At 44.9% G+C, this 14,470-nt stretch overlaps 1 protein-coding gene and 1 long non-coding RNA gene across 10 annotated transcripts in view; both read left to right on the forward strand.

The window, feature by feature from the left end:
• LOC142827886 (uncharacterized) overlaps window positions 1-6,246 on the forward strand; it is an 82,430-nt gene extending 76,184 nt beyond the window's left edge. For both annotated transcript variants that reach the window (XR_012902680.1, XR_012902681.1), the window contains one exon: window positions 5,515-6,246. This is a non-coding gene — a long non-coding RNA (uncharacterized LOC142827886). The remainder of the gene's footprint in view (window positions 1-5,514) is intronic.
• Window positions 6,247-12,328: 6,082 nt separating this feature from the next.
• Window positions 12,329-14,470, forward strand: part of MYB (MYB proto-oncogene, transcription factor) — a 34,066-nt gene continuing 31,924 nt past the window's right edge. For 3 of the 8 annotated variants that reach the window (XM_006123861.4, XM_006123865.4, XM_006123867.4), the window contains exon 1: window positions 12,330-12,921. In XM_006123861.4, the coding sequence (XP_006123923.2) occupies window positions 12,899-12,921 (23 nt within the window). In that variant the 5' untranslated portion in view covers window positions 12,330-12,898. Of the gene's footprint in view, window positions 12,922-13,815; window positions 14,454-14,470 lie in introns of those variants that run through there. The other 5 variants (XM_006123866.4, XM_006123870.4, XM_006123868.4 and 2 more) reach the window with 5 other exon arrangements.

Consider the following 14,470-nt stretch of genomic DNA (forward strand, 5'->3'; position numbering starts at 1 on the left):
ACCAATGAGCTCAAATGACACTTAATGACACCACCTTTACCCACAAAACCTGATTTCAGTTTGCCTTTCATAGTGACCACAGATAGGAGTCTTCCCATCCTGGGCATGGTACTCAGTCAAAAGCAAAAGGGGGCTGAAAGTGTGGTTGTGTATACAAGCCATGGGTTAAGGTCTTCAGAGAAAAACTACAAGAACACTGCCTTTCAGCTAGAGCTGCTTGTCCTTAAGCACACAATCACAGTAAAGTATGACTATTTAATGTATTTGAAGTTCATGGTAGTATCAGACCACAAACCTACCACCTTGGGTGCTGTTGAACATATATGGGTGGCCCAGCTTGCACAATTTGATTCTGAAGTGAATTACAAGCTGGGAAGACAAAACACCAGTGCTGACACACTATTTCAACTACTCCTAATGGAGGAACAGGAGGAGAGAAATGTATTAGTAATCCCTGAAGATGTCATGCAAGCCTGTCTGTGACTGGCGCAGACAACCTGAGTGATAAAGGTATAATGCAGCGGGGGGGAAGGAGGAATCCTGTATCTTCCGGGAATGGTGCAATGATTTCAGGGTAATCCTGGGACAAGATTTGGAATCCTGCAGCAATGGAATGATACTTGACCAATCCTACCAACAGCCATGAAACAAAAAAGTTCTATCTGGACACTTGGAAACAAGCACCCACAATGCAAGAAATTAATCCAGCAGTGGGAATAGTTTAAATTATGTCATAGAGTAGCATTCTCGCTGATATGAGACTCAAGAGATGGAGAAGAGGGGTGGCAACTGGTTGTGCCGGTATCACTATATAAGGAAGTTTATAAGCAAGCCTGCCAACGGGGTGGGAGCAGCACGGGAGGCACAAAGAGGGCAGTTCCCTGGGGCCTGGCAATTCACAGGGACCCAGAGCTCTGGCCACTGCTGCTACCAAAGTAACCCAGATATTTTAAACCTCTGCTGGAGAGCCATTCAGTGCTAAGGGCTGGGGAGAAGGCCATGCCCTACTCTGGGCAGTGCTGAGGGCCAGTTTCCCTTAGCCCCACCCCTTCCAGGAGCGCAGAGCTATGCCCCTTCCCTCACCTTACCAAGGGGCCCACAGAGGTGGTCAACTCCACTGTTTATGAGGAGATATGAGACAGCACTGTGGAGATATGAGGAGGAGATGATGAAGAGAAGTTACTATTGGACCATACTGGTTAGGGATGTCCAGTTTTAAGGTTAGCAAAGAAAGCAATGAACCATAGCTAAGGACAATGCTAGCAGCCACAAAGAAGCATTCAGTGTAAGAGATTTAACAGGACCATGCAGGAGATGTTAAAGATACTACCACCCAAAAGGACAAGAATCTGGAAGAAGCATCTCCCCAAGTTAGTATTGGTTTACAGATGTCATGTTCACTCTAACACAGGTTACCCTCCTTTTTACTGCATGTTCTGCAGAGAGCCCTAGTTGCCACTAGACATCCTACCTAAAGAAGGCTCTGAGGAGGAAGATATGACCAACATTGATGAATGGATCAAAGGTCACCATGAAAGACTGAAAGTGTTCTGTGAAGGTGCTCTCAGCAAAGCATAAAAAGTAGCTCAAAACAGAAAAAAATGTATGGGTATAAGTATTTTTTTGTTTTGTTTTTGTTTCCCCTCTTACAATCTCAGAGGAATAAGGATCAGACTGATAAGTCCCGAGGGCCAGTGGGAAGAGGGAAACACTCCATATCAGCCAGATAGATAGGACAGGCAGGCCAATGAGGGACAACAAAGCCCATCTTCCATATGAGCTGGAGCTGGCCAGTGTACAGTGAGGCAAAGCAAGGGAGAATACAGCAGGTCAAAGCAAAGCCAAGGACAGTGTAACAGCCTGAACAGTCAGAGTAACCAGAACAGTACCCCAGAGCAGGGGTGATGGAACGAGGGGGGCAAACCACCATGGCCCTCCCACTTTCTCTCACTGACCTGGCTATGCCCTTCTTCTTTCCTGACCCCCAAGGGCCCTGCTGCTCCAGCCAGACTAGCAGCTAGAGCCTAGCCAGGGAGCCTGGGTAGCTGTAGGGTGACACAACACAAACCAACCACCTGCAGCGCCTAGCCCATGTCCTTGCCCCATAGACCCTCTGTCCAGAGCAGGTGGAAGGTCCAGAACTTCCCACAACTGCCTACCATATAACATTTACCATGGACAGGCTATGATCCTCCAGACAGAGCCATACAGATAGCTGTGGGGGACCACAGACTCTCCTGACACGGGCGGGACTGAGGCAGCAGCAGGGCAGGACATAGGCCAGGGGCTGCTCTAGACTTCCCCATCCCAACCAGGTGCAGCATCCACAGCTCCCATTTACTTCCACAGATCCTAAGGTGGAAGAGGAGGAGGAGGACCTTGGGCAGAAAGTGGGGGTGGGGGAACCTCAGGTGGAAGAGTAGAGGCAAGTGGAGGCAGAGCCACAGACGGGCTTATGCAAGCCACTTCCTCACAATACTTATGCTGCAAAGTACTCTTTAAACCCCAAATAAATAGTTTTTGGTGTAACTAAATTTTATATATGTTTAAGTAAATTGCTGCGATTACAGGTTAAAAAGATAACAAGAGAGTCAGGAATATCCTATAGTAAGGGTACCCATGAAACACTGAAGTAAAACACCCAGGAACTCCTGGGATCCGCCTAACCTGTGTGTGTTATGTCCTTTTCACATGGGACTGGGATGAAAAGTCAAAGTGGTCAGGTTCTGGGTGAAGTGAATTTAAATTCACTCAATTCAGTTGGGGTGCTGTGAACATAGAGAAATTCCCCTACTATGGTGGGACAAATCCCCTGGTTACCTAACAATGCTTCACTTAACACAGATGAAAGGGAAAGCACAGCAAACGTCCATTCTGAAATCTAGTCTTAAAATTTGTTTTCACTTTGACAATGTATATGTGCAACTACACGACAAACTGGTCATAAAGCTACAAAAACATTCTTTGCTGCAAGAAAGTCTTGGTATAATGGGCCTGATTCTCCTTTCACTTATGCCATTGTCTTCCTTGGAGCTACTCCTGTTTTATTTAGGTTAAATCCTTGAATGCCTGACTCACCTTTATCAGACTGTGCTCTCAGTCAGCAAATTTCTGACTTTTGTCTGTTAACATTTGCAAAAGAAACACAGAAATATTTATGTAGGCCCCAAAACACTTGCATCACAAAAACTCCCACACAGATGAATTCAGAAGCAATGTAGCATGTAATATAAAAAGTTATTTTCAATAAAAGTAATTTATTTTTACATCAACAATTTTAATCAGCATTTAGAAACTGAAAGAAAATGTGTTTGGTACTAATATTGGAATTAAAATAGTATCTGTCCTTAAATGGTCTAAATAATTGTCGTCACCTGTTTATTTCTTTGTCTTATTCTACAATCCTGAAAAGGAACAGCATATTCTTTCAGAATTAAGGACACAATATATGTATAGTTCTATTGACTTCGAAGGACATAAAGGATTCAGGAATAAGACATTGTAGGTAATCACAGCTTTGTTGAACAGGTCATTTGATAAACCCTTGAATTTCTGTCCATACACTGTGAGAACTACTGTGTGTAAAATGGAAGTGATGAATTTTCTCTTGACCAAAAACGATGATTTTTCTTGCTATTCTTTTGGCCCAGTCCGCTGACATAATAAAAAGGGCCAAACAGGGTCCAATACGAAAGAACTATATAACACATAAGAAGTTTTGCCATTTATCCTATAGTAAGCTCCCTAAATAGTGAGATAAAAATGAAGGGAAGCAGAACAGCAAGGAGTGAGTTTATGCCCCTCTGAAAAATTCTACTCCTGCATTTGTTTTGAGATTTTCTTTTTTTAAATGAGCAAATAAAATACCACTCCAGTATTTTATAATCAATCATCATCATCATGGAAAATGTAGATCATCATCATGGAAAATCTTATGCCTAGATTAAGTGCCCAAGACAGTTTTACAAGGCTGTATTAACTACAGGTCATTTATAAAAAGAAACCTCTAGTAAAGGACAAGGATCAGTGATTTAGGACCACGGCTAGAGCCATTTATCACTGTTTTACAGCTAGTCAAATTTCATGCATTTTAAAGACAATAGGCCTGATTCTCCACCCATCAAGTAAATGACTACAGAAACTGCAAAGCAGTGGAGTATTAGACCCCATGGGCCGCTCACTTGTGCTGCTGTAAATCATGAGCAGCTCATTAAAGTTACTAAAGTAAATGGAGATTCAGATTTTAAGGCCAGAAGAGATCATTGTGAACATATGGTCTGACCTGTATAAGGTGGACCTTAGTATATAATATGAGTTCTTCCCTAGTGATTTTTATCAATAGATCTAAAACTATTTTACAAAGGAAAGTTACATTCATTATCCTCTATTATAAAAGATGAGACTAGGGTATAGAGAGGGAAAGTTATATGCCCAAGATCTCACAGCAAGCCAGAGAGAGGGGAAGCAGAACCCCGGGCCTCCTGAGTCCCACTCCAGTAAGCTGTCTACGAGACCACATATCCTCCTTATTAGAAATACACCAGAGGAAAATTAGTACAAGTTGAATCTCTAGTCTAGCACCCTCAGGGCCTGACCAGTGCCAAAACAGAGAATTTACTGAACCACATGAGGTCAATATTGTCTAGCAGCATTACCAACACTTCCAGTGTTTATTGGGTTCTTAGAAGACATTTAGAGGTAAATTAGAGCTAAATAACAGCACAGAACACGGAGAGCCAGGACTGGTGGTTGAAAATAAATTTTATGGGACCATGGGAAACTTGGCCACACCCATGATAAGAGGACATCCAGCTAACTATAATCATGCCAGACCACAGATGTTGCTGGACCAGAGAATGCTGGGTAATAGACATTCAACCTGTATGAATGAAGAATCAGGCCCTAGCAACCAAATTATTTTTTCATGTATGACAACAAAAATTCAGAATACCACTAATGACATCAGCAGCATTACTTTTGGTTTGTTCTAGTGTAAACGAGAGAAAAAATTGGACTTCAGAAGTCAGTCTAAAGTTGTATCTCAGTCAGTGAACACATTTAAAAGCAACACCACACAGCAAAAGCATCTTTCTTTGCCAGCATTATAATAACCACAACCTCCAGGACAAATCACATATATAGATAGAACAAATCATGTTCTGTGTGTAGTATCTGTTTTGAGAAGCACAGAGCTATTTCTTGACATATTATTATTATTAAATGACGCATTCCATTAAAAACAAGTTTGTCTGTGTTTAGGTCTATTTGTCTTGTTTACTATCAGTAATCTGATTTGTCTAATACTTTTACCACATTGTATTTCAAATCACTTAATAAAAAAAAAATAAAGAAATGCAACTATTACCTTGGAAATACAAGCTGTCAGAACCTGACATGAAGGAAAGGAAACTTATAGTCTGCAGAGAGACAAGATTATGTGCAAGAGGTATTTTGTATTGTGCAGACCTAAAGCATACAATACTAATATCCTGCTATATTGCTATCTTTGTACAGGTTGGATTCCCTGGTCCTGCACCCTCACGACCTGACTGGTCTTGGACAAAGGAGTTTTCTGCACCAGGCATGCTCTGGGATGGGAGACAACAGCCTTTCTGCAGGACTCTCCCCAGCCTCCCAGCCCTGCAAGCTGCAAAGCTGCAGCAGCCCCATCACCCTGCTGGCCTTATGGCAGTCCCGCCATAGCTTCCACTGGCCCCGCAGCAACCCCACCACTCTGCCAGGGGTTGTGGCAGCCCCAGTGGCCTTATAACAGCCCCACTGCTCCACAAGAGCTCCCAGTGATCCCGCCAGACATTGACAGCCCTGCTGCCCCGCCCAAGCTCCAGGCAGCCCTGCTGGCTTCCCTGTCCCATCGGCTGCTGGCTCTGGTGTCCTATGGGCTCCACTAGCCTGCCAGCCAGCTTCACTCCTAGCTACCAGCAACCTCTGCCACTGGGGCTCTCCTGTCCCGCAACATCCGTGGTCTGACCAGACCACAGATGTTGTTGGACCAGAGAGTCCCAGACCACAGAGGTTCAACCTGTATTACTCTTAAGGATGTGATGTAATTGTAAATAACCTACTATTGGTTAGAAAGATGCGCACGTTTCTTATGTTCTGTACTGTGTCCTGGAAAAAAAGAGTATAATTTTACTTGTTTATGAGAGTGTTGTGTTTCATCACATGAACCATGTGTGTTCACTGTATTATCAAGCTCACACTGCTAAATTTAGAGTCCAACACACTCTGCAAAGGGTGAAAGTGTAATATTCAAAAACAGCCCTTGTTTAAGCACATGCAACTTTGCCGATGGCCAAAGAATTGGTCCCACTTCCCCCAGGGCTGAATTTGACCCTACTGCACTCTGTAGAAACAAAACACAGTGCTGTTGTTTCAGAACTAATGAAATAACAGCCCTTGTAGAACACATGTTCAGCTTCTGTAGTATTCTGCTTTTGCAATTGGGGAGGCCCCAGGCATAGCTCTCCCTTCCAAACCATATACAAAGAAAGAGGGGTTGCCACAAAACCACTACTCAAATACGGACAACTTTCCATCATCCAAGATAATAATTACATCCGAGTTATGCCTCTTTCCTCTCATCTTGATATTATACTGATGCACTTTATAGTGTTCTCCTACTGGCAGCATGAAGCACTCAGGTTACTATTGATTTTCCTTTACCCTGATAAAGAGATCATTACTTACTTTAGACCAGAGGTCTCAAACTTATGGCCTGAGCAGTTCCACAATCTGGCATGCATTTGGCTGCCATCGTGCAAGTCATTGCAGCCCTAAGAGAGGAGGGTGTGCATGCCTTTCCCTCAAGTCCAGTCCCGCTCTGTCCCCACCCTGCCTCTTCCCATCCCTGCTCCACCCTCTCTGCACATTGCACCTCTTCCTCCAAACCTGCTCCTCCATGGGATGCAGCCTTGGGGATTACTGGAGGGCTAGGCGTTGGGTGGCAGCAGGGGTTGATCCCCCCATCCCCCCGTCGCCTGCACTCACCGCAGTTGTGGGAGCCACAGGGTAATGGAGCGATGCAGCAGCCTCTTCTCTGCTCCACCACCATGTCCTAGGCCATCCTAGTCACTCCACTTCACTGCAGCAGTGGGAAGCGGAGTGCTGCACCATGCTGTGGAGCAGAATACAGCTGTCTGGGACGCTCTGCTTTCCACTGTCGTGGTAAGTACACTGTAGGGGGATGGATCTCCTGCAACTTCAGCCCACACAGGGCCCCACAGGCTAGCCTGAGTATGGGGGACCATCGCACTATAAGACAGTTGGGGTGGCCTCTGCAGAGCCCCCCAAAGCACAGTTGCTAGGGTGGCTGGTCCAACCATCTTATGGACAGGATGGCTCTGCACACACCTTCCCCAGGCCAAAGGGACAGGCCAGAAATAGCAACCAGATTCCACTCTAGCCCCAGTGCGCTGCTGGTGGGGACTCAAGGGATGCCAGGCAGGGCTAGCGCCACAGGGAGGTAGGTAAGAGCAGAGACTCCCCATCCTCCTTCCTTCCGGGCCCTGCCAGAGGGGGGTGCCCATTGGCCTGCCAGGAAGATTTGAGGACTGGCCCTGGCCCTAAGTAAATTGAGTGTAAGACCCCTGTTTTAGACCTTATAGTAGGGTCTTCCAAGATTGGGCCACCATGAGAACCTGAAATCTAGTTTACACCTGAATGCAACTGAATCTCTGTATTTTGCAGTCCTCTTTTATAAAAAACTCCTACTGACTTCCACATAGGTGACTTAGACCTTAATGTTTGCTACTGGCTGAGCTACCTACATGCAGTCCAGAGTGTGAGGGGTGATGGGAAACTATGAGGTGATGATCCTTTTCATGTATTCCTGAGCTCCTCTGCACAGAGGGGCTCTACTTTGCATAGAGAGGCTCTGCTTCATTAACTCTTGAGTGGCTTCCCTCTAGCCTTATTACTGTTCCTCTGTCTACTCACTCATGGACCTCCAGCTCCTTGGAAGATTCTCCACAGGACAATGGAGAAGGAGATAACAATGGGATGGAATTAAATATTTGTGTGTTCTTTTTGAATGTCTGTCCTTATACAAAATGCAGGACAATGTAGCACTTTAAAGACTAACAAGATGGTTTATTAGATGATGAGCTTTCGTGGGCCAGACCCACTTCCTCAGATCAAGTAGTGGAAGAAAATAGTCACAACCATATATACCAAAGGATACAATTAAAAAAAATGAACACATATGAAAAGGGTCCTTATACAGACCCTCATGCATGATCTGGTTTGGCCCTTCCAGATTTAATTAAAATACAAAATTTTCAGGAGGGTGGCCAGCCTTAGACTTACCTTTTTGTTTCTGTAGTTTCCTTGTGGTTATAAATCTGAGTAGTGAATTTGTGAAACCTTTAACAACTTTGACTGCAGGTACAAAAAGTTACAAGCCTGCCTTCTCGGATATACACTCACAATTGATTTTTCAGGAGTAAAAAACCAGGTTCAGATTTTCAATCACAAATTGTACCCACAATTAAAGGAGTCTGGAATCTGACTAAAAATATATACCCCTCAGTGACTTGATATGCAAGAAGTCTGTGGCATGGCATGTGTTATAAATGAGGCCTCCTGATTGCTCCCCTTGTGTCTTACCCACTCTTCTTCTCTTAACCACATATACAAAATTATATCTGAGTTTGTTAAAGCAACCCCGTCAATTCAAATTCAGCCTCACATTTAAATGTTATAACAAACCTTTTATATAAAATATCAATTTATTTCTATACTTCAAGTCCTTTAAAACCAACTGATTTTAAGCAATAAATATTCCTCTGCAGCATACAAAACCCAAACATTACAGAAACAAGAACACAAAAATAAAACAATGAAAATAAAACCTACTTGATTTTCATTGTCAAATGCAAGAGAAATGCAAACAGCAAACAAACAGCACAAATAACAACATTATTTTAAAAATATTACTTTTGATAATCTAAGGTATTTCTGGTAAAATAGGTAAAGGAAGGTGTTGCTTTATAACATATAATTCTAAGTTGGCAGTGTCCCTTCAAGATTTTTAACAAACTCAGAAAATGCAGGAAACAAATAATAGTTAAGAATTAAGACTGGTATTTGCAAAATGGGCCAAGAAAATTAAACATCAATTTTTAACCTTGTTGAAAGATGTAGTCTAAAGGGCCCAATCCTATAATCCTTCTTTATGATAAATTTCCATTAAAATCAATGGAAGTTTTGCTTGACTAATTATGACTATGAGAAGAAAAATGTTTAGGATTGTTAGGGTTCATAATAAGAATTATGTATTCATAAATGATAATACCTTCAAGGAAACCTGAACAAATAACCAACCGCCCACTTACTTAACTCAGCAGACAATAACAGAAATTCAATAAATTAATTTGTGGAAACTTAGATATGAATAGACTAGGGATGTGTTGAGTTTGTATTAACTAACATTCACTCTTTATGTATCTGAAAGTAGTCAAAAAAGGGGGAACATCTTCCATAAGGGAAGGAATGAACATGAAACAGAATAGTTAGGAGGTATTTCATGTGCATATTAGACAATATGCACATATTTCATGAAATGTCCAATTTTTACTGTTAAGTCATGTTGAGTAATACTTACACAATTGGGTCCATCAAATTCAGACTCCCATTTTTATGTTTGTCTGGCTAAGGCCTACCTTAGGGCCATTTGTGCAAACCATACTCCCACTCAATAGCACTTATTCATACAAGTGCTACTGATGGAAAGCTTTGTGCAAAGGGACGCAGGATTAGACCTAAAAATCAGGCGAGGTAAAATAAGTATCACCCCCATGAACAAAAGTGCTGCATACATTTAGGGTGGCCAGACAGTGTCAACAAAAATACCAGACACACTTGACATTACATCACAATCTACACTACATCTTATTAAGAAAATACCGGACATTTATATTTTCTCAATTTGTTTCCCGAACAGAACGCTCAAATACTGGACTGTCCGGTTCTAAACCTGACACCTGGCAACCCTACATACATTTTCCAAATAAAATGTTGTTCTTGTGGATTGCCAATAGTTTTAATTTTTAAGCTGACAAACTCTGACTATACAAGATAATAAATAATGGTACTTTGCTACAGATAAGAGATGTTCGCTCTGTAACACACAACAGGCATGAGAATATAATACTGACAGTTTAATGTTTCTCTTCATGACCAATTTAATTACATCAACTTGCTACTTGTGCTGTCCACACATCAGTTATTTTGAGATAGAGCATTCTTCCTCTGACTTCCCTTACTCCACGTACAATGAGGGTTACGTGAGTCAGAGTAAGCAGTCCTCCAGCTCAACATTATTTTGACATTATGTTGAAATAACTGCTTGTGTGTAGACATGGACTATGTTATTTCGGAATAACATTAGTTATTCCGAAATAACACTACTGTGTAGACATACCTCCAAAAGGATTTGTTTTCCAGAAGAAACTGAGGCCCTATTTGTTGCCCTCCCCAGAATCGCAATACAACTGTTCTTGAAGTCAATGGGAACTGGCTTCAAAGGACACTGGAATTAGTCCTTTTTAAAAAGTATGTCAGCATTAATTGTTTTTATCATTTCCTTTCTATATGAGAATTTCCATGTACTTTACAAAAATTATATGTTACGCCTAACAACCAAGTTGGGAAGCAGGAAATTAGATCTATTATGAGATGGCCAAAAGAAGCATTAAATAGCAAACAAGGGTTTTGCCCAGTTACATAGTGAGTCAATAGCTAAGCTGCAGTGAGAATATCTTACTGTGAGTTTAGTGAAGTTCATGTTTATACCATGACTTCTGACTCCTCTAAAAATACAGGGAGCGCTCCTGACAGACAATTCATACACAGATATTAAGACTTAAATAATAAATTATATACAGAATTAAATATGCACATATGTAAATATAAAACATTGCTGTTACTTGTGTGTTAAGTGCTTCAATTAAAAACTCTATATAACTGCCAGGGCTACAGTATGTGGCTGTGTATTACAAATTACTTTGCTACAGTATATATTTTACCTTTGTATTTATTCAGAAGTATATTAAGAGATCTTCCACTTCTAAAAAGTCTGAAGGACTTAAGAGTGAACTCAGGCCACTGGTTCAGCATGTTTGGAAGGTTTTGGAGAGTTCACAGTTAGATTCAGAGAAGAACACCGCCACTGAGAACTCATACATTATCTTCTTTTGGGTGCGCTTTCAGTCTGAGTCTCCTTCTGGTGATTTGCCTGTGTAATTTTAAAATGCACATCTTAGAACCTGGATCTTTTGTGGTCTTGTACTTTAAAAATAGCCTGACTCTTTACAGTCCATAAAACTGAAAGTGCTCAGGGTGCTTATGGCTCCATTGTCCCCCTGACCAAATGAAGGCAAGAAACGTTCATTCATAAACTAAGCCTTTGATGGAAGGGTCCATAAACTGAGGAACCACAGGTGTCTCAGTTGTAACTTGCAGAGTAGCCTGGGAACTTTGCATGTTTCGCCATTTTCAAATTGTGACTCATTTATGTATATAAAAAAAAGTTTTCTGGAGCTCATCGGACACCCACTACCTCTGCTAAAAAGGCGAAGGCAAGCTGCAGAAACAGACACAGTCCAGGTCCCGAGAGCAGCAAGCGAACAATAAAAATCCCCAGCGGGACTGCATGACAGACTCCAGCAAAAGTCTACCTCCAGTTAACACAAACCCAAACAAACTGTGATTCGTCTCTTACAAACTGCTGGGCTTCGACCCCTTCGTTTGGGTTTTTTCAGTGTAAACCTTGCTGAACCAGAGTAAACTAAACAAGCAAACAAAAAACAGGTGCAGTGTGAGCGGGGGACATTTCCCCCTTCCACTGAATGAACTACACACACATACAACTCGGGAGTAACACACCACGCTCAGACTCACGTGTCACCGCCTTCCAGAGACAGACCGTCAGACACACAAAAGAGCTCTATACAGTCAATCCTACTCTGATCCCGTGGGTCTGAATGCGCCACGCAGGCACATTCAGACCCACGGGAGAGTCACAGTCACCACACCCATGCACTCAGGCACCGGCTTGCAGGAGCAGGACCCCGCAAACCCCACCCACGCACAGCTCGACCCCTTGCCCGTCCCCACACGTGTGCCAGGGTCACACCCCAGCGTGGGCTCCCCTCCGGCTGTGGCCATTTGGCCGAGGGGCATGTGAGCCTTGCACTGAAACTCTCGCATGCTCCTCGGAGGCATATGGGAGGGGGAGCGGTTTAAGCGCTACACGGGTCTCCCGCCCCGCTTCCCAATGGGGCAGTCTCCCCTCCAGGATCTGGCGCGGGGCAGGGCATAGGAAAGCGGCCCCTCGTAGCTCTGCAGCCCAGGGGCTGGTGACGACTCGGTGTCTGTGTGTGGAGGGGGGAGGAGGAGGAGTCCTGGGGACTTGAGGCTGCGGAGCGGGGATTGTGCAGCAAACGGCGCCTCTCCTGCTGCTGCCGCCCTGCCCCCTCCTTTGGCCCGCTTCTGGCGCCGCTCCTGGCCGCCGCCACCGCGCGGGCTGCCAGCCACGCAGAGGGAAAGGCGGCAGGGCAGCCGGGGAAGCCACAGGCACTGCGATGATACACCCCAGCGGCCGAGGCTGGAACCTCTGTGCACGGCGAGGCGCTTGCGCACTGCAGGGGCGCCAGATTTGGCGGGAGGGGGAGTGTCCAAGAAAGCCCTTTGTTTGATGGCATCTCTGTTTACAGAGTTTACTCTTTAATCTCAACCTGTTTCCTCCTCCTCCTCCTGCTGCTGCTGCGGCTCCTGAAAACTTCGCTGTGCGGCGGTGGAGCACTTTTAAGCAGCACAGAAAGCAAAGCACTTCAGCCAGCACAGGTCCCCCCTTCCTTTCCCAGTGGCTAGTCCGAGGATGGCCAGGAGACCCAGGCACAGGTAAACTCTTTGCATGTGGCGTGTTTGTACGTATGTTTAACAGCCTATGGATAGTGCGAGTGGGGATTTGGGGAGGGGGTGTTTGGGGGTTGTTTGGTTGCTTTGGTTAAGTTTTGCAGGAGTGGTTTGCTAGAGCCTTCCCACGCCTGTCAGACTGCACAGGGAAGTGGAGATGGAAACCTAAACAGACCTTGCAAGACCAAATGAATAACGTATTAGGAATTCCTTTCTTCCTTCTGTGCTACCCCGCACTCCCTTCCAAAAAGGCTCAGGAGATTGGGAAGATTGCATTTTGCAGTGCATCTTGCAAGTTGCTCAGACAGAAATCTCCCAGGGCCGTGCGTGGCACGCGTGGTTACACATTAGAAAAAAAAATGGGCACAAGATTCCCACTTGGACTTGTTGCCTTTAACGATCTGTGCCGAGCTGCTCTGCGGTCTGTTCGGGCTGGAGGAGCTAAGCAGATGGCAGATGTAAGCCCCAAAAATGTCGGACTTGTTTAGTGGCTGCAGGTAGTTTTCATTCCCGTTTCATTCATTCTTTGTGGAGGTGGGATGTCAGGTGGGTGGCAGACAGGCGGCGTGAAAAGCAGGCACTGGGGAGGGAGCAAAGTTCCCCCCCCCCCTCAGTTGCAGAGCCTTTCTTTTAATGACTCCAACCCTGCCCCGCTCACCTCTCGGGTTATAATTATGCCCTGCAAGGCTTTTATTTTTAATGCACACGCCGCTCTGCACATGTCGGAGCCCGAGCAAGCTTTTTAGCAGCACGCTGAGAGCAACTTAGACTTTGGCAGGAGGGGGGTGGGGTGAGGAGGGAAGAAGGAGACAGGCGTTTGGCAGGAGCTGTCATGTGGCCGGGAGCAGGCCCGTTCCTCCTGTTGGGGAATGGGCTTTTGCATAGGGCAAGGGGGGGACCCCAAGTTGTGCTATGGTGGCTGGGTGTGTGCGCCGAGGGTGACTGAATCCTGTGCTGCTCCCTTCCCTCTGGGGGTGGCGTGCTGCACACTGGAAGGGAGAGGTCTGAGCGCCTCGTGGTGGCTGCTGTTACAGACACAGCGCAGGATTGTTTTCCAATTATCTCTGGACTGGCGGTCGGACACGTGGAGAGTCTCGTTCTCCTTTCGGTCCAGCACCCCCTCCCGCCTCCTGGGCTTGGGTCAGAAAAGTAAATCCCCCCTCCGCGGTTCTCCCCCTCTTGTTGCCGATCGCTGGCTTTTGAAAAGGCTTAAATTACCCAGTGTGTGAAATCTAGAAGGAGGCTCGGGCTGGGGGCTCCGTGCAAAGTAGGTTGTTACTTGAGAATGAGAGCGAGTGTGTTACTAGGACGGACGGGCTATGAATTACTCATCCTGTCCCTCCAGAGAGAGAGAGGACACAGTCTGTCTCCGCCTCGCTTGTCTCTTTGGGGCTAGCCGGGAGGTGGAGTGGGGGTGAGCGAGCCTAGTGGGTAGTCTGTATTTTCTTTTGACTTTGCAGAGCGGCAGAATGAGCCTGTCAGGAGTGGTGGAGGAAGCCAGGCCTGAAAACGAAAGGGTCAGTTGCGTTTTACA

Source organism: Pelodiscus sinensis, chromosome 3, assembly GCF_049634645.1.
Source record: "Pelodiscus sinensis isolate JC-2024 chromosome 3, ASM4963464v1, whole genome shotgun sequence".
Classification (NCBI taxonomy): domain Eukaryota; kingdom Metazoa; phylum Chordata; order Testudines; family Trionychidae; genus Pelodiscus; species Pelodiscus sinensis.